Consider the following 25,597-nt stretch of genomic DNA (forward strand, 5'->3'; position numbering starts at 1 on the left):
TATATTTAAACACTTTTATTTAGTCGCATTTTATTAAAGCATAAGTTTTTCTTTCATATACACATCTGTCTACAAGTAAAGATTTATAATAGCAATGAAGAATAATTTATAATAATCTATATCTCTCACCACACGTATAACGCAATATTCACCCTGAATTCACAGTTCTGTCTTTGTTAAATATATATCACGTTGAATCAATTTTTAATATAGGACACAAAAATTCTTTCGATATAAAAGTCTTGAAAAGGATTATATCGAATGGGCAACAGAACAGAAAAGAAAATCGATTCGCCAATAATAATGATGTAATAAGCTACACAATGAGAACTTCCAGTATCTTCAAGCAAGGCGTCGCAGGATGTCGGTAATATACGTAGAGGGATTTCTTATATCTTCTAATAAGCCTGTAATGACATATTTATATTTAGCCTTAGCACCTTTTTTCATTTATTTCTATTTCAGCTGGATCAAAAACGAATAATCAAAGAATTTGATACATGAATGAAGTTGATGGTTTATACAAAATTTGTTTCAAAGAGAAGTTTCAAAACATCTCAGCCTGTTAGTTATTGAGCTCTTTGATTTCTTAATACCTACAATTAATCTAACCTATAAGACTTACCAACAATATCGCAAAATTCCTCGAATGATGTGCATGGTAATAATTCATCGCGATACGATGAAAGCACGCGTTCCGAGGCTTTTAACATGGCTTCGTCATTGTGTCTGATGTATTCAGCCAAAACCGAAGGCCACTGATCATCGGATAAAACATTTACTTTCTGTAAGCGTAAAATTACGATTTAGACAAATCAATGTAACTGCGTTATTAAAACGTAGTTAATAATTTATTAAAGTCACTCTCCCAACCTTGAAGAAGTTTGCATAAATAGCATCCACTAGACCAAAGAAGATTAGAATGTTCTTGTAAATAGCGTAATCCTTGGCGCTTGGTTCCATGATGGTCTTTGTAGTGGCTGAAGGGGACACGTAACGCTGATGTGCTAAGACGAGTAGTCGATTGAGGTGTGTAAGTCTATGCGATTTCCAACGAGCGGGTGTAAGTAGAAGTAGCGAAAGTGTGCACTGATACAATGGACCCTCTGCTTCGTAACAACTATCGAGCCACGCTGAGCCTGGCGGTACTTCCAGGTAAGTCATTAAAGCTTTATCCTCTCTAGTTGCCGATCGTGTTCTGCAAAAGAAAACATCAGTATTGATAACGCAACTTTTATACTAAATTTTTTCTCTTTATTATAATATATAATTTCTAGTATGTCATCTGAAATATACTTACGTATTAACAACATATAGAGCCATGTGTATTAAATACGGCACTATGTGCATATTCGATTGGGGACCTCCACCACCAGTGTCCTCGTGAAAACTCTTCTCTTGAGCGAATCGCAAAAGAAGCAGTTTCAGATCGTGAACTGTCGATGAATAAGATATATCGCGGTGACTAGTGCATTCTTGTAAATAGGTATTGTGCCTAGCTAAACAGCTAGCGAATGCAGATTCGGGAACCTGTGGGCCCCACAACGGCAGCAATCCATTGCATTTTGTATTAGCGTTCTGTAACGCCGCACTCTCCCATTCGTCTCTAGCGCGCGCCAAACGTACCGCAGACATATGACAGTCTACATGGACCACATTGAAATGCGTGACGGTCGTGTAACCCACAGTTTTTCGTTGCTTTGTTTCAAATTCTTCTACATTACAGCGCTTCGTGAATGTATAAACACCCAATACCTGTATTAAAACAATGATAAAGAATATAATCGAAGAATTAAACAAGATAATAAAGAAAATACGCAGAGAAATATTTAACACTAATAATATAAAAACACATAATATATATACATATATATGTATATTGTTGTTATACAAAAATAGATTCCAAAATACGTAAAATGTCCACTTACCTCTAAAATATATAACAAAAAAGATAGAAAATATCTTACCATATTTGGCTTAAACTTGTATCCTTCGCGACAGATAACACAAATCAGTCCAGTCTCATCGCCCAGGTCTTCCATCTGTTGTAGAATTGTTCCACTGGCGGTGACCTGACCCTTATCGTTAGTCTGCATACCAAGTGCGCCCAATTGTCTCTCACGCATCGCCATAGCTAAGCGTTTCTTCTCGCTACGCGTATGCTGGCGGGCTTCTTCGATGAGTTCAGCTACCCGTTTATTGGTGCATAATGCTTCCAACAAATTTTCCGCTAATGAGCCAACATGTTCGTTCGAAGATACTTGTTCCAGCCGATGGATAATGCTGATAGTTACTTGCGAGACTGTTAACTACAATAAAATAAAAAAACAATAAATTATTTCAATGTCTTACGAACGAAAAGATTATGAAGACAAAATATATTTATTGTTAATATTACTTGAGTCGGATCATGATCCGTAGCTAACCCTGTGAGGAAGCGTAGGATATATTTCAGAGCTGGTTTAGATATGAATTCCTTTAGCTCGTCGCTATCTGTGCGTAATAGCGTGGGTTTAACGCATGGAGCGTGCACCTAGAAAAACAAAGAAAAAAATTCATTAAATTTATGTATTCTTATATACTTATACTTATATTACTTAATACTTACGGTGATATATTCAAAGGCGTCTTTTACTATGCCCATGCTTATGATGTAATCTTTCAACGTATTACCAATGGCATTTCGTTCAATGCCTTGAGTGAGTATGCAGAACAGTTCTAGCTTCTGCTCGTCTTCAGGCGTGTGTTCAAAATCAAATTTGTAAAAGTTTAATACAGGTTTAAAGTAATCACATAAAAGCGCCATTTTCTCTTTATTGCCGTAAGTCAACGCTGCCAAAACTCTCGCAAGGTGCGCGAGCACACTAGCACTTTGCCTGACCGCTGTGGACTGTGTACATGATAAGAGCGCCTTGATATGTTCCGGGCCACCGAGAGTACGTGAAAATGCTTCAAACGCACTAAACGGTTGTGATGCCGCATTTGCCAATATCGTTTCCATAATCTAAAATCAATGTCAAGCGTTCGTATATTGCTCATACTATCGAAGAAAGATGTTTCTTTTACCATATACTTACGTCCAATAACTGTTCAGTGATTTTCGCTTGAGAATTTTCCGACTCTGTAGCGAGACAACGTTGAAGAACATCTAAAAATACGGTTACCGCTCCTAATTCGGGTTTACTTAAAACCTCTTGATTCTTTTTTACTTTCACACACAATCTGAATAATTTCAACAGCACTTGAAGAAGAGGTCTTGCGCGATTTACATCATGTATCGCTGCCAATCTGTCTAACATAACTTGAAGACCGCCGCAATCTGCTAATACATTAGCCATTTTATAAACTTCCTCGTTGTTCACCTCTTGCTCACTATTGGCGTTCAAAGTTTCAACAAATTCTTCAGTCGCGTCTCCAAGCAAGCCACGCATACGATATATTACGCGCATAGCATCGCATTCTCCGCCTTCCAATACCCAAATCTTCTTATAAACCTAGATAAAAAAATATATTTAATTTCATGCATAAACAATAAAATTGATCATTAACATCTTTCATTAACTACTTGCATAAAGACAGCAATAAATGCAATATCATAAGATTGATAATTAAGAATTTATATTTTTATTTAAAACTGGTAATTTTAGAATAAACTTTTACCTCCTTAACTGGAAGATCCAGACTGATAATTTTGTTATTAACGAGAAGTTCCATTCCATTATCGTCCTCTAAAAGTGCAACTAACTCGCAATCTTGACAAATTTTATTTTTGACATCTCGCATAAGTGGACCAAGGCCAGGTTCTAAGCTGCTATAAGGATTTCCTAACATTCTCCCCTGCAAAAGTATAAAAAAGAAGAGTAAAAATATCTTCTACGTAAATATAAATATTTTATTTAAAAATGAAGACGCGAACTCACTTGCAAGAAATCTTCTTGCTGTGGATCCTTCTCAAGTGTTAAGAAGAATTCTCCAATATCATTTTCTTCCGGGTAGATAATTGAACACAATCTTTCAAATATAAATACTGGGGTACGAACATCTTGAGGATTCTGTTTTTGTATCGTCTCAACGCAAATTGCCATGAATGCTTTAGTTTCCTCTTCGGTGCCTAATATACAAGATAAATACATTTCATCCTCGTAAGAGCGAAGATTATTGAAAATATCTAAGAAATTATGAAATTATTACCGGTAGTCATTTCTTCCAGAAGTTCTAACAGCTTCTCTTGCGTATCATCGATTAGTCTAGTACGTTGAACAACAAGTCTTCTAAGTGATAGATAACCATTTAACACCGCACCGACCAATCTGCCCTTATATTGCTGTTTGATATTTTCCTGTTCCAAGAAAGTTGCCAGAAGTTCCGTGAGCATCTTCAACGAGTACCCCTGAGCAAGATCGCTAGTCAAAGTAGTCTCCTCTAGTCTGTGTAATTCCTCTATTTCTCGAGTCAAAAGCTCCGCCAATAAAGTCATTACACCACGTATTGCTAGGAATTGTTTCCAAGGTGATTGTCTGATTAAACTTTGATACAACGTAAGGAATTCGGTGCTGCTCTCGCCGGCAGTACGTAACTCTTCCAAATAACACGTCAGTAAAACGAGAACCTCCTTTTTCCTCTCTATGCCTTGGCACAGACTCTCAATCATATTACAAGCGACTTGACGTGCCAGACGAGAACTGGGATTAAAGAGAACTTCCTTCAACCAAGCACCATCTGACAGTCTCAGCGGTTGAACGCCTTGATGTCTCATACAACGTTGATGCCACCTATGGCCGTATTTTTCCATCAGATACAACACACGAGCCTCCTCCTGAAACAAAAAATCACGAAGAGAAACAATAAATCAAGATATTTCTCATTTTCTATCATTAATTTACTGCTTTATTTTATAGCCAACCTGCTCAAGAGGTTTAGCTGTAGATGGTTCCGTTTTCTTAGCCGGCATGCGGCGAAGCCATTCGGAATACGAATGCTTGGGATCGCCGCTGATCCATTTACCCACATCAATACTGACGTCTTCCGGTGGCTGTACAGTCGCCAGAGATTCGATGGTTTTATCCTAAAATTAGAATTGTATAAAAAACACTATACATTACGTATATTGCAAAAAAAGACAGCTACGTTTAGACACTTACTTTATTTTTCTTCGACACCGGTTGATCAGGTTTAATGAGACCTTGCAGAATTTTCAGACACGGTAGTATGATACTTTCCATTACAACGGGACTTTTCGACTCTTTACAAGCCGTTAAAAATAGCTGCATTACGCATCGCAATTTTTGTTCCCAGCACGAATCCTCTTTTTGCACGAGTGCCGCGAGAAGAGCCATTTCATGTCGTACAGCGACCGAGAGATTAGGTGTGGCAACTCGTCCACGAAGTGTCAGCGTGATTCGATTAGTTAAGAGTGAACATATCTCTTTAGTCGACTGCACATTGTCTCTCGTGACAAGGCACAATAGTTGTCGCACGTCTTCTTGCATTTGTACCGTACCCTTTCGCAAATTGTGTTCTACGAGTTCTTGGATTAGTCCTTGTTTACACAGTACGTCTCTAGCTACGCTTTTGGTGGCTAATGCGCGTAATAGTATGAGGCAGTGTTCCGTTGCGGCAGACGCACATCCGTAACAACGTCCGACTGGTGAAACTATCGTCTCGTCCTTTATGACATCGTTCGTACTGGACGTACCGTACGACGACTGCGAGCTACTTTGACCACGTTGATTTCTATCGTACGCAACGAGCTCTCTGCGACAGGCTAAGACACGTTGGATAATTTTACTGAGTTCCTCGAAGGAGGTTTTACATTCGCCGCAGTACCTCTGAGCAAGTAATTGGATCGCTCTGTTCACTTGGGTACTGCCAGACACCTGTATACCGTCTTCTAATCCTCGATCCAAACGATGCTCGGATATCTTAACAAGAAGCATTTCTAACGTAGGTTTATTAGATATCAACGTTTTATATACTCGGTCCGCTTTCTCTAGTAGAGTATTAATGGTCGCTACCGTTTTCTTTCGATCGTCATCATTTTCTATGGGATCAACGGCGCAGCACGGTCTACCGGTCAGGGTGTAATCGAATTTTGCATATTTGCAGAATCCACAAGCGTGACACAAGAACGGATCTTTCTCGTCATAATTAATTGCTCGGCACTTGTGGCATTGGAACACGTTTTCGCCGCAATTCGCGCATATGCCGGGATTCGCCGGCACACTGGCGGAACATCGCGGACACTGCAATGTTTCGGATGAGGCTTGAATATTCTCGTAGAAATCGGCATACTCAATCATGAGATTGCAAGCGACTATCGGCAGCGGGAATTCCATTTTGACTTCCGTCTGTCCTTGGGCAAGCGTAATCTTCTTTGCTTTGTGCCACATCGCTGGTTTATTTTTCAATTCTACGACAGCCTGCACCGACCGATTGTTGTAATAGACATTGATGGTACGAACCATCTTCGTTCTCTTTAAATCGCCTATACGCAGAGTAATGCGACTAATGGTGTGACTGCCAACTAACTTCACAATTTGTGTTGTCGTTGTAAATTTGGAATCAACTTTAATTGAAGACAGCTTAATTGTTGCCATCGGTACTTCCGGATTATTGCATACAAGACAAGGCTCGCTCTCCAAGTAATAGCCGTCCAATTCAACAAACTGTGCCAGATTGACGTAAAGATTTGCGTTAGGATGTCGCGCGAGTAATTGGTTCTGCGCGTGTAAAACGGCAACCGCCTGCTCCATATACGTGTGCATCTTCTTTCCAGCATGCGGTGTTTTTAAACAGAAGTAACCAAGTAAATCGACAAACTGTGCTGCTTTTCTGCCATAAGCTGGAACCAGAGGCCACAAACGCCATAAAAGATCTAACAAAACTTCCTGATCTGTCGGTCCACAATTTCTAAAATTAAAAAAATACATTCTTAATTTCATATTTTTTATTACGCTTTATACCTTATATTTCTTTCTATTTTACTTCTATTTTATTCAATAATTGATTAAACTTTTGGAATAAAAAAAATTGATAACTTACTTGTAAATTGCTAGTACAAGCGAATGTGCTTGTAAACGAACATTCGTATTATTTGTTTCAAGGAGGAAAGTTTGTATAAATTTCATCAGTAATGTGGGATGCACTTGCTTTTGAATTTGCTCCACTAGAGTTAAACATTGTGCTTCTTCGAATTTAGCCTCCGTATCAGAATCTTCTGATTTTTCACGTTCACGCCTCTCTTTTGTGCCAGTCGTCGATTTCGATTCCTAAAAATTTCAATTTATATATTAAATATAAAATATTATTAACATAAATTATAATATATTATGAAAAAAGTATTTACATGTAATCGTACAATTTATCTCATTACATTTACCTTTGATTTAGTGTCCTTTGTATCTTTAGATTTGTTATTTGAACAAATAGCACATTGCAACAACTGAAGAACTGTAGGGCTCACGCCTTCGTCCAAAAGTGTTGATATGGCAAAGAGATACGACAGAACTGTGTTTTGTTTTAAGCAAAACCGTTGCCAATTTCCTGTGCGACTAGTAGCAATCTCCACGCAGCATTTCAAATGTTCGATCAGTTCCACTAAAGAGTCGTACGGCAGATTGATGGAATGCGGACGAGCATGCGGCGGATCGTAACCACCGGTAGTACAACACTGTTGTACGGACTAGAAACAAAAATTTAATAATTCAAGTTTAATTTACAATTATTACAATTAACTATTTTCACTTAATAAAAGAATATAGTATAATAAAATTACCTGCACGTGAGATATAAGAGCATGAAGATCCCGTAATTGTCTATATTTCTCCTTATTGCCACATATGAAGAGCAACAATTTACGTACTTGTCGCCTGACAAATGGTGTTTGATACGACATCATGTACTCACAAAGGTAGAAATACCATGGCTGGATTTAAAAAAATTTATTAATCATCTATTTTCACAAACAAGTAAAAATCTGTCATTAGAAAAATTATTCGCAATTACCTGTTCGAATGCGGGTTGTACCACGGTACTTTCTGCGTATTTGTGCACTTGATACGGCAATCGTAGTACCATTTCCGTCAATAATTGGGGATAAGGTTCGAATACATCGCCAGCGTGACCTTTAACATATTGTCTCAAAAAGAACGGTGACATATCCGGAGGCGATGTTGTAAGATGTTCCTTGAGTAATTGACCTCCAATCATAGTACCAGATTCCTCTGTATTGGTTCTAATAAATAAAATATATTCATGAAATTAAAATGACGCATAGCTCTCCATGTGAGAATGATAGTATGTGTACATATGACATTAAAAATTTAATTTAAAAAAAGCATTTTCTGATAAAATATTCATAAGGGATGCATCCCTGAGCGGATCCTAAATTTTGAAAATAAAGCTACTTATTCTAAAATAAGTTAACAAATATCTTTTTCAATTTTTTATATTTACTTGGAAAATATCCTGTATATCTCCATTTTATAAGAGATTAATTAGAAAGTAATAAGCAAAGGAGTATGAGCTAAATGATAAATAGAGATCCTATATTTCGATAAGATTAAAATAATTGATATTCATGAAAAATTAATATCGGTATAATCAATTATATTTTTAAAACTACTGAGACATTTATATCGAGGCTGAAGTAAACTTACGTTTTCCAATAATCAAGCAAGGCCTGTAATAAAGTTAGACAATAATCGATAATGCCAGCTTTGCTCAATATTGCAGCAGTAGTTTGTGACACAAAATTTGGATTGTCCGAAGGAGTCTTTGCGGCATATTTCGAGCGAGACATAAGAACACCTAAAAAAGTAATAAAAAAATCAATAATAATATATACAACATATTAATATAAACCAATAATTGAGATGGACAATTATTCACTTACTTAGTAAACGCATAATAACCAAATGAACTTCTCTTTTATTGCTACGCTCGCATATGTTGTTTGTATCAGGCTTATCCATTTCTAGTTCTTTCACGAGCATTTGCAACAAACGTTCTACGCATGCTTTATCTCTTTCGTCTTGACCGTCAAGATCAGCAGTCAACATTAATACAACCTGTGATAGAAAATAAAAGCTTTAAGGCTATTCTTTCACTTAATTTTCCTGACATTCAATCTATAATATAGTACAATAACGGTACCTGCATAAATGGAATGGCAAGCACTCCTCGAACATTTATTAGATTAGGCACAAATTGTGTAAATCTATCCAACAATAAAAGCCGTATAGCATGTAGCTTCACAGTGATCTCGCCAGTTGTGTCACTTTCTTGTTCAACGCCCTGTTCTTGCTCGGCACCTTCTTCTTGCTCATTAGTCTAATCATGGTAGCAAACAATAATTTATAAATATAAAATATATTTGTCTAACTCATTTAATTAGTTTTACGTTTTCTCATGTCAAAACTTCTGGTATTCTATCATTAAGTTTAGACAAAACTGATAAAATGATAGATGTTATATTCAAATGATACATTCTAAACGTATGACAAAATTTACAAAAAAATATTAATGCATGTACAATATGATTACTTAATCATAATCTTTGTGACAAGCATGATGAATAACATATTATCAGAATCCAAACTAAATTACTTAAACTTCGAAGTCTCAATGGAATGCAATAGTTTATTTTTAACCCAATAAAACTTAACTTTTATTGCCTATTTTAAATAATTTTAGTTCCTGCAATCTGTACGCACCTCCAGCCATTAAAAAAATTTTATATATAGTGATATTTTATTTACATTATATTTTACAAAGCCAATATCGAGATACACATGTTATATTTTATATTCCATTCAGACTCCGACAATTAAAAGGATTCAACGAAGTCTTATAGCACGTTATTAAAAATGTTTAATAAAATTTACATCGTACATGATTTTTATATATATATATATATATATATATATATTTGTGGCAGTGTGAGCTAAAGGCAACTTTTGAGAACGGAAGCCCAAAATATTAATTCGATATCAATCATTTAATAAAACAAGTGTAACAAAAGAAATTTTTCATAGAGTTTACTTTTAATATAATGTAATATTAAAAGTAGACTTTATAAAACTTCTATGAATATTAATTTTAACTTTTAGATATTATTTAAGTATTATCTTTCTTTTATAGCAATGTAATTGCAGATAAAATAAGTAAAGTGTATTCAATTTTCTAAAAAAATATAAATGCAATATAAATGCAATACTTTGCGTATACTATGCTAAAATTTTGAATATAGCAATATTAGAATTTTAGAATAAGTTTTTTCAATAAATACAATAGATAAATATATAAATTATATTGTATTTTGTACGACACATTTATAGCTCATATTTTATTTGTATTTATTGTGCATTAAGTTTAACGTTCATTGAGAAAACTAATTCTAACATTTTAATTCTAATATTCCTTCATTGTGCACAAGACCTAACTGTAAGAGCAATAACTATAATATGTAATCATTTTCCAAAAATTTTATGATTAATTAGTGAATCATACGTAATGATGTAACAAAATTTTCCAATAACTCATGAATTTAATGAAACTTTCGGTAATGTATACATATACTATGTGTGTATGTGTGTATGTGTAAGGATGATTTTTAAACTTTAAATATTGTAATTTTTTACAAACTCTAAAATCTAAAAATTTGTATGTGAAAAGAGAAATTCAGTCAATTAAGACTATCAGATTGAAGTTAGACATTTCAGAAAATTTTTTTTTTAATAGTTCATAAAGTATAAATTGTCAAAATTTCAGAAACAATTAAATATTATCAGGACAGCCTATGATGTATCAATGATGAATGATATCAAATAAAAAGAAAAAGATATTGTATTATAGACAAAAATAAAACAAATTTCTATATGTAATAATATACTAATGTCTTGAAATGCGTTAAGTTGTTGTCGCTATTTCTTCTGTTTTCAAGAACAATAGTAAGTCTGTTATGTAAACCTGTACTGTAGAAAGTACACGGAACTTACAGTAAAAGTTGTAGGTACGTCTAGAGTATTAGTTTCAGAGCGTGGCGTTTGATTGACTCCAATTCCAATCGGAGGCATAGCACTGTCGGGAGCATTGTCTCCATATGCGGAGCTCCTGCCAGAAACATTATGTTCCCCTGTCATGCTGTCAACGGCGCTGCCTCCGCTATCGCTTCCACCGCTCTCGCTACCCTTGCTACCACCACTACCACCCTAACATAAAATGTGTCCCAAGTGTTACTACGATATGTGCGAATACTAAGACTCTGTTGATCCACGTCCACATACTTTCGGTGAATAATAGTATCAAGGCAGAATACATATGCCAAGATGTAACTCACTTGTTCAGCAGGAGAAGTTCGAAGAGTACTACCATCGGTGGCAGCAGTTGATCCTTCGTCGTCAGAACCACCCGCAGAAGCAGTCGTATCAGAGTAATGTCCACCTTCTTGAGCCTAATCGCATAAAACATCAAATCTTCAATTATTAAATATAAAAACCAATCATCAAATAAAATTTAATTATATTTATAGACAAGTTAGGCATTTTACGCAGAGAAACATTACCTGAGCAGCATTTGGCACTTGGACCAATCCTTGTGCTGCTAAATTTTGCAAGCTTTGCAATGTGGAACCACTTAAATTCTGAAGACTTTGTATACCCTGCAAATTAGGGAAGCCTTGCTGGAATCCCTGCCGCAAAGCTTGCAGATCAGCAGCCCCTTCATGATCTTGTAAACTGAGGGCTATCGCAAGTTCGACCATCGCTTCATCGTCGGCGTCTGGCGGCATATCAAGCAACTGTGGGAAATTCCCCGCACCAAGTAGCGCTTCTAACGGATGATTAACTACTCTCGCGGCGGCCGAATTTTGACTGCCTTCGGCGCCAAGCATAACTGCCACTCTGTCTACTGCTTCGACGGCTTCAATGTCAAACTGCTGTTCCACATCGCGTTCTACTGTGTCTTGGGATACTTGTGACGGTACAGACACAGATTTTTCTTCAATTTCAGCAACTACACCTACAAAAATACCGATGATAATAATGAAAAATAAATAGTACAACATACGGTTGATTCAAAAAAATCTTTATCCCAAATTATTTAGAGTGATTTCTATAATTCCAAGACATTTCCATCTTTATACCTGGAGTACTGCAGTTTGGCGGACTTGGAATATACACTCTCCTGCGTCTGTATCTAGGCCTCAGCACTCTAACTATCGCGTGCTTGGCGCTAAAACTAATGGTAGTATCTGACGACAGTAACAACTGCAGATACAACTTGGCAGCTATTGCGGTATTATTTTCAACATCGCATATTGTAAAAGCGTGAATTATCTCCACGATTGCATGAACCGTTCCTTCGGCATGCGTAAGACCCGGCACGACTACTGGAGCAAGCGCCATATTTTTAGGATACGCCATATGTAGAGACCACAGTATCTCCATCAATTGGATAACCAGATGTTGATTTATATCAGCTTTCGTGTTCGAACGAGCTTCTAGGCGATCTTTCTCGAAAACAGGCACTAGAAACAAATGATTTCAGACATCACACGTTTGTGCATTTAACAATATCATTTATCAATAATTCATATTACATACCTGTGCTTTCGTCAATTGATTTATTTGCATATTGTTCAGCAAATTTCGCGAGATTGTGCGGGCGAGAAACGGCAATAGCACGAACGATAAGTACAAGTCTGTAAAAGTTCTCCGCATCTATATCCGCAGAATCATTAGCTTCTCTCATTGACTTCAAGGATTCAAGTACATGTGATAACAATGCATGATCCTAAAAAACGCACAAAAAATGTAAGAACTATAATTATTAAAATTACTAACAAATAATTAATCAATGTACCTTGTGAAGGTGATAAGCCTGTTTAGTGATGTGAAGAGCAGCTAACAAAGCTGTCGTATGCATTTGTACTGATGGTGGGGTAGGTAATATTAATAATCGCGATGCAACATCGACAGCTGTAGTTTTCAATGAAGTTTTGTTGTCATCATGCGAGGATAAGATAAATGAAGATTCCAAGACTTCAAGAATACTGGATATCATTCTGTAAGTTTAAAAGAAATTTATTTATTAGAGTACAATTGTGGTACGTATGTTATACATATTTCCTGATTAATATAAAACATTTATTTTCGTACAAATTACATAATAAATATACGCACACACAATTAGTGATATAAACAATATAAAAAATGCTTTGTTACAATAGCTTTAAACTTTTAACAAATTGTTACCAGAATTTGTTTCCAAATTTTATTAAAAACAATCAGGAGCACATTTTTCTTTCGCAACAAACATCCATTATTTATAAGTTATCTATAGATTAATTGATAACGTTAATTGCCAAATTTATTCCTTTACTTTGTTTTTGCAAGAATAAAATTATAATATATTCTTACCTTTCCATGTTAATCGAACTATCCTTTGCAGTTCTGATACAATATATGCTTGGATTAAAGAATACTTTCTTTATAAAATAATTAATTTATATATTTCATATTAAAAAAATTCTATTACGTACTTGTTCATTGAGGATAATGGTGCAGAAACGATGGTATTATCAGTTTCATTATTGACTGTTGTCACTGGTGCGGATGTTGGTGGACAAGATTGAATTTCTTCTATTTCTTCAGGCCATCCAAATGCATCCTTGGTTTTGCCATAACTTTAATAAAAAGCAAAAATCTAGTAATTAATAGCAAAATATACATTTATCTATATAAAATATTTTATGCTTTCGTTTAAAAATAGATATCCAATAATATTGCAGTCACACTAACATTTTGATGGAATCGACCATAATAACACACTCTTGATCTTGAGATGGTCCAAAAGTGATGGTCAATTTTTTATCAGCTTGGAGACTCTCTTCCCTCGTTAGAGGTATGTCAAACCACCGGCTTCTGGTTAGTGCAGTTCGAATACTTCTACCAAATACCTTTAAAAATACGATAATTATAAAGCTGGTTAGAATTAAAAACAGAAGACTTTATATACTATAATAGACATATCTCAACTCACCTCAACGTACAGAGGTGCCTTTTGAATGTCCTGATTGCCAAAGAGTACTCTTATTCCCGTCATTACTAAAATCACGTCGTTATTCGTAACTTCCACGTTAAAGCCCATAGCTTTCGTGGAGACCACGTACATTCCGGTGGTGTTTAAACGATGCTTGATCTGCGCAACATTATAAATCTGCAGTAGGTCGTTACCGCCAAACTCGACGTCGTTCATCACCTGACAATGTTCGAAGAAATCAATAGGAAATGTAATAGATCCCGATGGTTTTCCCATCTTATTTGTTTTCTTCTTTCGCGTCGGTTTGATACCGGAAGTAGTGCTGATCGGTTGCACAGTGGGTGACATCCAAAATCCAGTCTGTTCCATACCAGCCATGTAGATTCTCAGACTTCCGTCTTCACACAATAGTATCAGTGTCGTGCGGTGCTCTGCATTCGAACTGGGATGACGAATAGCAACCATATCCATGATCTTTGCCTTCGCCGGCATAATTTTGATTTCTTGTATCATGATTGTATCGGGTTTAATCATTAGTATCACTGGATTATTGCTAGTCTGTAAAATGGAGCAAACCAATCCAGGATGATTCGCCACCTCGCTCCATTGGCACAGTGGTTGCGGCTGATTATTGTTAGATTTATTGCCGTTTGTTTTGTTACTGGCGAGATTAATTTGGAATACCACTGTAATGTCGGAGTCCATGTGTTTTAACGGCGCTATGAAACTCTTACCGCAAACATAACTGAAGAATAATAACTGCAGAGCGTGAGAATAGTAAATAGAGACACCTCCACCACCTACTTGACCAGTGTCTTTGATTTCCGGATGATAAATTTCTAACGTATTTGTCACGTAGAAAGCACCATGCTTGGCTTGACTCTCTTCGTCCATTACTTGGCTATAGATATAACCAGCAGAAGACATGAGTAACATGTGGAATGTACCATCTTCCGCATGCATAAAAGTGCAATCTCTTATTTTTCCCGTCGGCACGAGGAAATAATATTGTGGGCTCAAGGCGTCCTTTCCCAAATCGTAAATTTTAACAAAATCAGCAGTGACTAACGCCAATTGCGTCTGTGCGCCAGGAAGCCACAGCGCCTTAATAATGAAATTTCCACTTTCAAGCTGTGGATGTAACACTAAATGATCAGATACCGTTCCAGAACTATTGAACGTAAGTACATGACAATCCTTGAAGCCACAAACAGCCAAGAAATCCTCGTTCCATTGATTTCCAGTGACCGAAAGGACGGTGAAAGGTACTGGAGCCGAGGCAAGTCTCGTAAGAGTTAACTTTCTTTTAGATGAGTCAGCTTGCTTCAGCAATGCACTAAGTTGTAACACTGTTATCTTGCCTTTTTCGTGCGAGACAGCCAAGTGCTGTCGTTTACCATGTGGAGACGACAAACAACACATGGCAACACGTCGGATCATATGCGCGGACAGCAACTGTCTAATCGTTTGACCTTGATCTCCCGAATAATTCATTCTAACATTTTCAAATGCGCCCTCCTGGGATCCCAAAGTTGGTAACATAAGTTGATCCGTATGTTCAAACTTCTTGTCGAGAGTGTGTAAACGTCTAAGTGCTAATTGAGCTCGTGCATGACAACCAACCGGTGAATATCGCTGACAGGATGAATCCACAGCAGGTACCAACACGCGAGTCAAGTCCACCAATGAAGATACCAATCCACTCTTCGATAGTTGGGAAGATATCCAATCCTTAGACGATTCCAATTGCTTCGCTAAATATGCTTGTCTTTGAGTATCGCGTCCGCTTCTCTCATGTTTATCATACAAGTGCACAGGACTAGAAGCCCTTCGGCGCAGGCTGCTCGTGAGAAGTAGATTGTTTTCCGTGGGTGCACCAGCATTGTTGTACGGTATGTTATTGCTCACTTGATGTTCCGAACTCTGCGGGCTACGTTTTGTCAATGCTTGGCATGATCCATCATCCTTAGCACCGCAATCACAAAAGAAATTTCCATATTTGGCGTACGTAACATCATGACCACGATGACAGACTCGTGCGCATACTGTGCAAACTCCGACTCCGTCGACCATGTTACACGTATGGCAATGGTACCAATGCTGATTCATAAACTCCTTTTGTGTGATCGTGAAAGTACATAGTTTGTTACAGAGACTGTCCTCGTCCGAATCCTCGGCCGCGCTATCATCATCGTCATGCGGAATTTCGTCCACCCAGTCGCTATCATTCACATCGTTATTAGGTACAGCACCTTCCCACGGTGGACTAATGGCTCGATCTTGGGATTGCGCCTGCTGTGGGCAAATCGCGCCTACTACGTCGGCTATGTAGTTCAATATACAACATTCCGCTTCGATGTATGGAGACGGTTTGTCGAAAGATTGCGGATCCTTATTCATTATCTGCTCCTTGCAAAGCTCAACCCATTCAATCGCAGCTTTGAACAATAATGTGTGTCCTTTTTCTAGTCCAGCATCAGCTAGCGTAGACATAATGTGCATTAAGTGTACAAATCGATTACCTTCGATGGTAGGAGATAGAATATGATATGTTAATGGTATGAGAACTTGAAGAATGGTTATCGAAACATTTGCACTGAAATTGCTTTTATCTTTCACTATATAATTTGTAAGTGCCCGCAAGAAACGACTGTTCTCATGAATCGTAAGCTGCTCGTCGTTACTAGTTGCAGGCTGATTAGTAGAACCATCGGAAATTGCCCATTGAGCTTGTTCGTTATTAGATGCGTTATTTCTTTCATCCGCTTTCTGACTTTCTTCTGATGTGCCAGAAACTGTTACCAATGTATTCGCAGTACCGGCTGTAGGTGTTGGTATATTCGTTGTAGAAATAGTCGTTGGTATATTTGTTACTCCCAGTATAACATGTCTTAACCATGTTTGCAGTTTCTCGTCTTCAACATTGGCAAAACTAGCCACCGAATTGCAAAGACGATCGAGTGATCCGTCACCCGGTTTTTCAGTCGTTCTGAATAAAGCGCTGAAAAACTGGAAAACGTACGTGCTAAACTGCGTCGAGGCTTGAGGCGACGTTATAGATAACAAGACGGACACGAGACTACGATTTGAGTCGGGAGCAAAGAACAAGTCTAAAGCTTTACATCCAAGAGGCTTTTCTAACAATCGTTCCCAATATTTTATACATTGATCTAAAATATCCTCGTCAATAACAACTTTAATAGATCCGTCTGTATTATCGGTATACTCGATTATAAGATTGTAAGTATGATTTAGCACAAACAAGTGTTCGCGCAAAAGCCGTGCCTCATTATCATTATCCTGTCCCAATAATTTAGTCAGAGTGTTGGTAGCCATCTCTCGTAGATAGTCAGTACGGGCATCCATTGACAATGAAATGAGAATGTCCACAGCTTGAGAATGCATATCGGATTGTGGTTCCGGAGCTGTTGCTGAAGTAATGTATTCATTCATAAAAGAGACCAAGCAATACAACAGATTCTTCAACGATGGATTAATAGAGAACGTTGGGTGTTCAGATAAGGAACTGACGTGATAATTCACCGTAGTAAAAATATAGCTTTCTGCAGGTATTATATCATTTGCATATGTATTCCAGGGCACAGGAGTAAACGCGATACTCTTCCATTTATCCAGTGCAGATTTAACGCAACTTGGCAAGAATGAAACTAATGATGACTCCGTTTCCCAATTTGCACCTGCCATGGATAAAATGTTGTCCAGAATCAAATAATCTCGCATACCATATTTTCTATGTTCTTCAACAGATTCAAGCGTATGGTATAATATGTTGGATCGACATGACATTAAAATGGCATCTGTCAATGATAAAATATGCGGTAGAATCTCGATTATCATTTTAGTTCTGTTTGAAGGTGCAGAATCTGTATTCTGCGTACTCTTAGATGTTTCAATATTCTCAGTAGGATTCTTCGATATACTCTCATCCATAAGAACTTGCAGCTTTCCCACAACTGCAGCCAGTATACATAATGAGCCAAGCTTTGGCAATGATGCTTTCGGCATTATTTTGTCAGTAGAGTTATACTCAGGTTTAAGTGAAATAATACAATTCTTTGCAAGAGTAACATCGTATTTAAGAGAGTTTACGGTGGACGATACTGTTTTTAACAAATTTTCCGCATATTGCGTATACATTCCTTGCTTCACTAAACAGTCTTTCATCCAACCAGTGAAAGTTTTATACGCAGCTCTCGGTCCCCATATTAACGAATGGAGTAGCATAGGTCCAGCTGGTATCTCCTCACCAAGAGCAAGTTTATTCATGTAAGGAGTCGAGGGAGGTAACATCAATAATAATTCCCAGCATATAGAAAAGCAATATTGAATTGCGCATAGTCCAGTAAATGTAATTTTTTCCTTGTTATCAGAACCGTTCTTTTTGTGCATATCAGTTTGATTAAGTACGTTCAAGATGTCGATCAACGCATCAACTAAGAGAGGATATTTCATTTTATCTGGAGTACCCAAAATAAAGTTACAGGCCTGTAAAACACGATAAATATGTTTTACATTATATTAAATTGTAAGACTATATGATAAGTAAAAAGATACAATGTCGTTGTATAGAAACTAAAGAATCATAAAAATTACATATTTAAAAAAAATTTCTTATATAAATTATCTAATATTCAAAACGCATAAAAAATTTATTATAAATCAAAATAAATAAATGTAGTTAACGGAATGATATTACTTTAGTCATAAAAATTATTTCTATAAAACGTCGTGTTTTTTAAATAATTAATATACATGTAAAATTTACCAATCCATCCAACTTTGGTGCGTCCTGGTTATTAAAATCTGTTCTCGATAAATTATAAAAACGTGGTTTCATTGAGAATTCATCTTGTGAACCATATTTACGATAATTATCTTCTATTTCTACCCAAGGAGTAAAAGCCCTGGCAGTTTGTTTGTTTCCATCTTTTGTATCACATACTAAACTTGTCGCAGAGAATAGATTCCATTGGACCTGTAAAAAAGAAAAAAAATGAATACAAATCATTATTTTGTAAAAAGTTAAAAATATAATTAATATAATAAATGTACAAGATGTTTACTACCACTCAGGCGACACTTTCGCACTGGTGGCCCTGGTATCTTGCTATCTCAATTACATTGAGATAATAACTTTCTCTAGCATTTAATGAATTTGTCATTACAAAATTGTAATATTGCAGATGGTAAATAAATTAAAATAAGTTAAACATATAAAATATATTTTAACTTATTTTGTTTAAATAATTTACACTGCAATGTAATGACTATACATATGTATAAAATGCAGTTTGTAGAATTCATATACAAATATGATAAATTGAAATACGTGACAAAAGAACTTACTTGTTCAAGCAATACTGGATGCGCATCATACAGATGCTTCATCATGTATTCAAGCAACAGCAACAGTCGGGATAAGTGTAATAGTTGAAAATCTTTCATTGGCGTTTTGACTGCTTCGCTGCAACGCACTGCGCCGCTTCCAGTTACAAGTAATACAGATTTCTTCTGCATTAAATTCAGAGAATGAAATAAAAAGAGAACCAATTGAGCATGTTCGACGTTTAAATCTACAAACAGACATTAATAGTTAGTTCTAGTAATAATAAAATAATTTAGATATTAATATATCTTACAAAAATTAACTATATTAACAATTACATATATACATAAGTACACAATTGAACCACTTAATAAGTAAAAATGAATAAAGTAAAAAATGTGACTTAAAAAATACATATATATGTAAATAAAATCATTTAAAGATAAACTTGCTACACCCTACCTTCGTTTTCAGCTTCATATGTTGTTTGAGGATTGCAAACATTCTCAACCATAGTTGTTACTAATCGATGCCATATGCTTATACACGCAGCCTCCCTTTCTAATTGAGGTTTCAGTAACAATACCTAATTATACATTTTTTTTAGAAATATAACACTTGTTAGATCATTAAGATACTAATAATTCTAAAGAATTTTAATGCAAATGCCATTAAATAATCACAACACACCTGTGCCAATACGCTGAGAGTTCGTGGATACACTTGTAGAGGCCACGTAGTAGAATTATTGCTTTCAGTGGACCAAGGACTCACTCCCAAGTGTTGAAGTAAAGTATTTTGCAGAGATTCGCTTAGTGTATTCCATGCGAGTAAGTTGTGAGTGTAACGACTTAAAGCTTGAGAAAACTCCGAATACATAGTGCCCAATGTAGCACCGTAAAATGCAGAAATTGTGCCTAAAAGTACAACTTTGTCTTATAATACTGCTTTTGATACAAAATGTAAAAAACATATACAATATTCAAAAATATTCAAGGTTTCAACATAACACATACAAAAAAAATAACGACAATTAAATTTACCTGTTTCTGTTCTAGCTGTTTCATGATCTAGATCTCTTATAATTGCTGCCAATATTACCATTTGTTGTTCAACCAAGCCGTTAACCACATATTCTCGAACATATGTACTTCTACTACCAATTAAATGCTTATTCATAAATTGAAATATTTTTGTTGCAAGAGAAATGTACTGTAAAAGAAAACATTAATAATTATCTTATTTTTTATAACTTACCATGGTTAAAATATTAATAAATATTAATATATAATCACAACTATAGAAACATACTCCATGTGGTTCTCGATTGTCAGGAACAATGGTAGTAACAGTAGTGCGTTCCGCGCTTGCTTCGTTATTTGTTTCTTTATTAGTATTTGTTGAAGTCTCGTCCGATGGAGCAATGGTTTCCTCAAACCATAGTCCTAAAATAGGTTCGCTGTCCTCCTCTGCCGACATAATAGTTTGTTCTATATATCGAATATAGCATATATTAATATTTATGGAAGATTAACGCATTTTTTTACATGCGTTCTGTAAAATAAAACTATAAAGCACACATTGAATAGCTTCTGTTTTAACATTCCTGCTACTGGTAGCGATAAAAGAGAAACTGCAGAAAAAAATCAAGATTCTGTGATATTGTGTGTATGTGGGCGCATGCATGTGTATTCTGAATATATATCTTTCATAATCAATTTACTATTAAATAGTAAAACTAAATATATTATAATCTTAGGTGGATTTATAATATTACCCTCATCAGTGGAGTTCTCTGAACAACTCAAAAGATCTTCATAGTATGTAGTCGAATCCGATTGACTTAATGCATCTCCTTCTAATGGATGCTTTTGTACTCTTTTCAATGTACAAGCCTGTGGTAAATAAAATACACATCAATGATAAAATATCACATTATTGAAGTTTTAATATTAGTGCAAAAGCATAAAAAATAATCCAATACCTTTCTGTAACTAATAGTAGCCAGATAAAATAACAAATGATTTAATGGCACTGCTTGTAGGAACGTTACTGCTCTTTGTAATGCTGTAGCGGTAGACAAAATATCCAGCGGCGCTGGTTCTGGAACTGCCACAACTACATCGGAATTGGCTTCAATAGATACATCTTCCAGAAGAGCGCTCATTAGATTTAATGCATGTGATGCTAATGCCACTGATAATACACCAAATCCTTGTTGTCTAAAATATAAAAAATTATATAAAAATATGTAATGTCACATTAAAATAAAACACAATACTGGCCATTAAAATTACAACGTAAAAAAAAACACATCACATTAGAACATATTATTGTATTGAAATAAATGTATAAAATGAATAGGTCATAGATTACAAATGCCGTACATATGTAAATGATCATGATCCAATCATGTACATCGTGTATCATAATTAATCTGTCATATAAACATAATGTAATATCTTTAATATCACATGACTCTCAATGTTGCGATTTTAATGGCTAACAATGTACAAACAAAAATATAAAATATAATTTCAGGAAAATTTCTTCAATCAAACTCTCAAAAAAATATATAATAATATATAAAACGTGTAATAATTACACTTTCATAAGATTTACACGTCCACTTCCGTCGCGAGCTTTACTTGGTGATTTTCCTTTTTCTTCTTTTCCTTTATCCGCAGCACTAAAACTGCTCACAGTTAATTGCGCTTGCAATCCAGCGACTAGGAGCCACACTCCAATAAGTAAATGATTTTGCAGAATCTGATATAATTAAAATATATATAATTACATAGTTATATAAAATTAAAATTAATTCTCTAAAAGTCATATTATTTTGTCATTAAAAAAAAGTTTTTACTAATTTTATTCAAAAATATTTTGTAAAAATCTATCGTTATCTCATTTTTCTTTATTTCGATTTTTTCGATGCTTCTTTGGTAATAAATTTCAGTAATCAGTACTGCCATTTTCAATTTTTAAACATAACTAAATTGTATAAATCTCGAATTTACTGATACATTTTTATATTTATGTATGAAAAATGAGCGTTACAAATATGCAACATCGCTGTTAGAGAATTCTTATATATACTTATATATACTTATATATTTATAAACAAATTAACGTTATATCATTAAAATTCTAAAATAAATTAGTGTAAATATTTATAATTGTAATATTACAAAAAGTAGACAAATATAATTTTTGTAATACCAAAGAAAAACAAATCTCGTAGAAATTACTCACATGTCCTCCCGCACGCGTGCTATTTTTAATAACATTTGATACTTGGCCAAATATTTCTAAACTCTTCTCAACAACTGTAATTGCTAAAGTATCGTACTCTTCATCGGTAGTTTTTGTATTCTGATTAGTTTGACTATTTGCCGCAGTATTTGTACTACACTTAGGTGATACTGCATTTGTTATGCCAACTATGCTTGACGCTGTTGCATTTGCGATTGAACAATACAGACAGGACATAGTCAGCAATGACAACTTTTCCAACTTCTGTGGCGTCAAAGGTTCAAGTATCGGAAGAGATATCACATTATGTACAATGTTAATGTCGCTAACGACAGAATGTAAACTGTGTCTTATTGTATGCGCTTCTGAAGCATTCGCTGGTAAGCTGAATCCCTTTTTAGATAAATAAGCTTGGTACTTTCTGGTATAACGCGATAAATGTGGGAGATTTAAACACATATCCAACAAAGTATCACCTGCTCCCATATTCTGCAGTGTACTTATATTGTTTGAAATAAACATCATCTGCAATATTATAAATAATTATTTTTTTAGTTTTCAATTAATTTATTCCGACCAAAACTAAAAAAAACTATAATCTTAATTATAATTACATGTGTACAATAAAACATGTAATAACAATTAAAAATTATAATTTTTTTCAAGATAGTTATATCACAAGGAAATATATCTCACTCAGTTATAAAAAAACATTTTCATTTTAGTACTACAAACCTTAATGTCAGAATGTGTCTCGCCTGTAGAAGCATTAGTATTTTTACTTGCATTATCGATAGAACTTTCATTAGTGAGAATTGAAGATGACGAAAAATCTTGCAACGGCATTGTCAACTGCTCAAGAATACTTGTAGACAAGTCGCAACGAGATCGCATAGATTCTTTTACAGGTTGCTGAGAGGGCTCCTTTTCTTTTCCACCTGACAAAACTGTTACATAAGGTGGTACTTTGGAATTTTTTATTACAGAAGCAAGAGCAGTTTCTTCCGTAGACGTAAGTAAAGACTGTCCCATGCATAATGCACGTATTGGAAGTAACAGCTGCTTTGTAGTCAGAGCCGTTGATGAAGTATCTCCAGATTGAGTTTGTTGTTGTGGCAACTTGTCCACGAGATAAGCAAGCAGTACTTTGCATGCTTGACAGACAATAGATATTTGACTTTTGGCAACTGAAAAAAATGTTTTGTAAGAGACTCGGTACATATTTATATCTGATATATATAAACAAATCTATACATTTAAAAATAAAGCATACAAAAACTCTGAAATACTTTGAATTATTTGACTGTTCCAGAATTATCTTAAGAGACACATGGAGTAAAAAAGGATGAAAGAAAAAAGAAAAAGAAAATACTCTTAATCACAATCTACAATAGGCATAGTAAATTTTCAACTTTTTACTTTAAATTCTAAAATGTATGTCGTTTTTTTACATAAAGCATTTTTGGCACTGTTCTCAACCTTTCGCAAGTCACATAGAGTTTCTTGAACTCTAGGTATAATTAAAACACGCAAAATTTTTTTCAAAAAATGTAGCGTCAATGCTATGAATAAAAAGAGAAAAAATATTACACTTATACTGAATAGATGGTTTTTATTTCAAGGTCTTATGAGAGACTCCATGTAACTTTTTTATTTTTCCATGTGTCTTGTGAAAGGTTAAGCTAGCCAGATTTCAACTGTAAAGTCTAGAGCAGTCTAGAGTTTAGAGCAAATTAATCATTACTCATCTTTGTTTTCCAGATATTACACATCATCGTTCGTGTTAGTCATTAAATTTCATGACTTTTATAAGTATATAAAAATTATTGTCTCTTAAAATATATATACTTGAAATCTTTAGATGGTGTTTGTACGATTGGTTAAAAAATTAATTATAAATGTTATAATTATTGGCAACAAGATATTAAAAAAAAAAAAAACAAATATACAAAACATAAATGTCTCAAGGTGTGTATTAAGTGTTAACATTATAGTTCTTACAGCAAAAGCTAAAGACTTACTACACCTATAAATTGGAGCTCAAGTTTTTTAGGTAAAATACATAAGTAACTCATCTTTAAAGTTTAAAATATTTTATTTTAAATTATCTAAATATTTTTTATCTAAAGTATCTAGGAACATCTATCTCAATTATCTAACGTTTCATCTATAAAATTATATATTATCTACATATTTTACCTAAAGAGTATTTTACCTAAGCTAGGTAAGTACCAAAAAATATTTTACATTCTTTGTTTTTGTACGTCTCTTTTGGAATAACGGAATTTATGTCTCTCTTGGAATTGAAAGGACATAGGAATTCAAAATAAATGTATACATATGCTTAAAAAAAAAACTTTTTGATGTAATTATCCGCACAGATGCGCGATATTACTTACACGTATTTGCGCAACCGCTAATACAATCTGCCGACAAGGCAGCGACCGCCGTGTAAAAAGTATCGTATTGATCCTCGTGAGAGACAAATTTATTTTCGCTGTAAAACAATGGAAGAAAAGAGTGTTATTGCCGAGTGAAATGAAAGATTAGACGAATTCGAACTGCGGTGACAGGCGGACTTCCCTTTCTGCTCCGCCAAGGGGGAACGTGCTTTTACGCGTCGAGAAAAGCGTGATTCAACGCAGTTGCCGGACCATGGCGAATTGCACCTACCTTTTAACGATGCTCTTTACGAGATCGATAACGTCAGTTTTATTAAACGAACGCGGCGACGTTCCCAATATCGGCTTCATCACCGAGGGCCACTCATCGTGACCACCACTCTTCGCCGCCATTTTCGATACTGAATGTAACTGAAGCTTCGTTCAGTTTTCGTTCTCATCATCTACATTAGTCACGAACAGTGATCTTACATTGGTGCTTTCCGTTGTAGCCTGTACAGAAAAACAGATGTCTGTTCTTTGCAGATATCACATTTGGTCTGTTCTTTTCAGT

The 25,597-nt window shown here is 35.1% G+C and overlaps 1 protein-coding gene across 4 annotated transcripts; it reads right to left on the bottom strand.

The window, feature by feature from the left end:
- Positions 1–25,474, bottom strand: LOC105203744 (E3 ubiquitin-protein ligase UBR4). 4 transcript variants are annotated; one of them, XM_039456993.1, is made up of 43 exons: positions 25,316–25,474; positions 25,042–25,139; positions 23,378–23,829; positions 22,643–23,167; positions 21,993–22,156; positions 21,372–21,609; positions 21,165–21,282; positions 20,699–20,877; positions 20,431–20,599; positions 20,078–20,304; positions 19,850–19,973; positions 19,408–19,634; positions 18,827–19,036; positions 14,041–18,546; positions 13,800–13,957; positions 13,541–13,684; positions 13,419–13,451; positions 12,862–13,063; positions 12,603–12,792; positions 12,143–12,526; positions 11,564–12,018; positions 11,339–11,452; positions 10,998–11,210; positions 9,154–9,330; positions 8,894–9,068; positions 8,658–8,808; positions 8,005–8,233; positions 7,775–7,924; positions 7,379–7,681; positions 7,042–7,268; positions 5,142–6,909; positions 4,904–5,065; positions 4,192–4,816; positions 3,921–4,111; positions 3,661–3,837; positions 3,078–3,494; positions 2,609–3,004; positions 2,399–2,533; positions 1,968–2,309; positions 1,301–1,755; positions 874–1,198; positions 626–785; positions 1–407 (listed from the first exon to the last, which is right to left on the bottom strand). In XM_039456993.1, the coding sequence occupies exons 1-43, from the start codon at positions 25,435–25,437 to the stop codon at positions 343–345; spliced, it is 15,882 nt and encodes a 5,293-aa protein (XP_039312927.1). In that variant the 5' UTR covers positions 25,438–25,474; the 3' UTR covers positions 1–342. The 4 variants fall into 4 exon arrangements, with proteins under 4 accessions (XP_039312927.1, XP_039312923.1, XP_025987191.1 ...); XM_039456989.1 differs by having other exon boundaries at positions 13,419–13,466; XM_026131406.2 differs by having other exon boundaries at positions 20,699–20,856; positions 25,316–25,437.
- Positions 25,475–25,597: the final 123 nt, after the last annotated feature.

The sequence above is a fragment of the Solenopsis invicta genome, chromosome 1 (genome assembly GCF_016802725.1).
Source record: "Solenopsis invicta isolate M01_SB chromosome 1, UNIL_Sinv_3.0, whole genome shotgun sequence".
In the NCBI taxonomy this organism is placed as follows: domain Eukaryota; kingdom Metazoa; phylum Arthropoda; class Insecta; order Hymenoptera; family Formicidae; genus Solenopsis; species Solenopsis invicta.

What these genes read in the sequence shown, in the direction of transcription:
- LOC105203744 (XM_039456989.1), bottom strand. Translation starts at nt 25,437, where the DNA reads ATGGCGGCGAAGAGTGGTGGTCACGATGAGTGGCCCTCGGTGATGAAG. An exon ending in AGGCACCTCTGTACGTTGAG is followed by an intron (nt 13,958 to 14,040) that starts GTGAGTTGAGAT and finishes GTATTTTTAAAG; the next exon opens with GTATTTGGTAGAAGTATTCG. An exon ending in CGGTGTCGAAGAAAAATAAA is followed by an intron (nt 5,066 to 5,141) that starts GTAAGTGTCTAA and finishes TTCTAATTTTAG; the next exon opens with GATAAAACCATCGAATCTCT.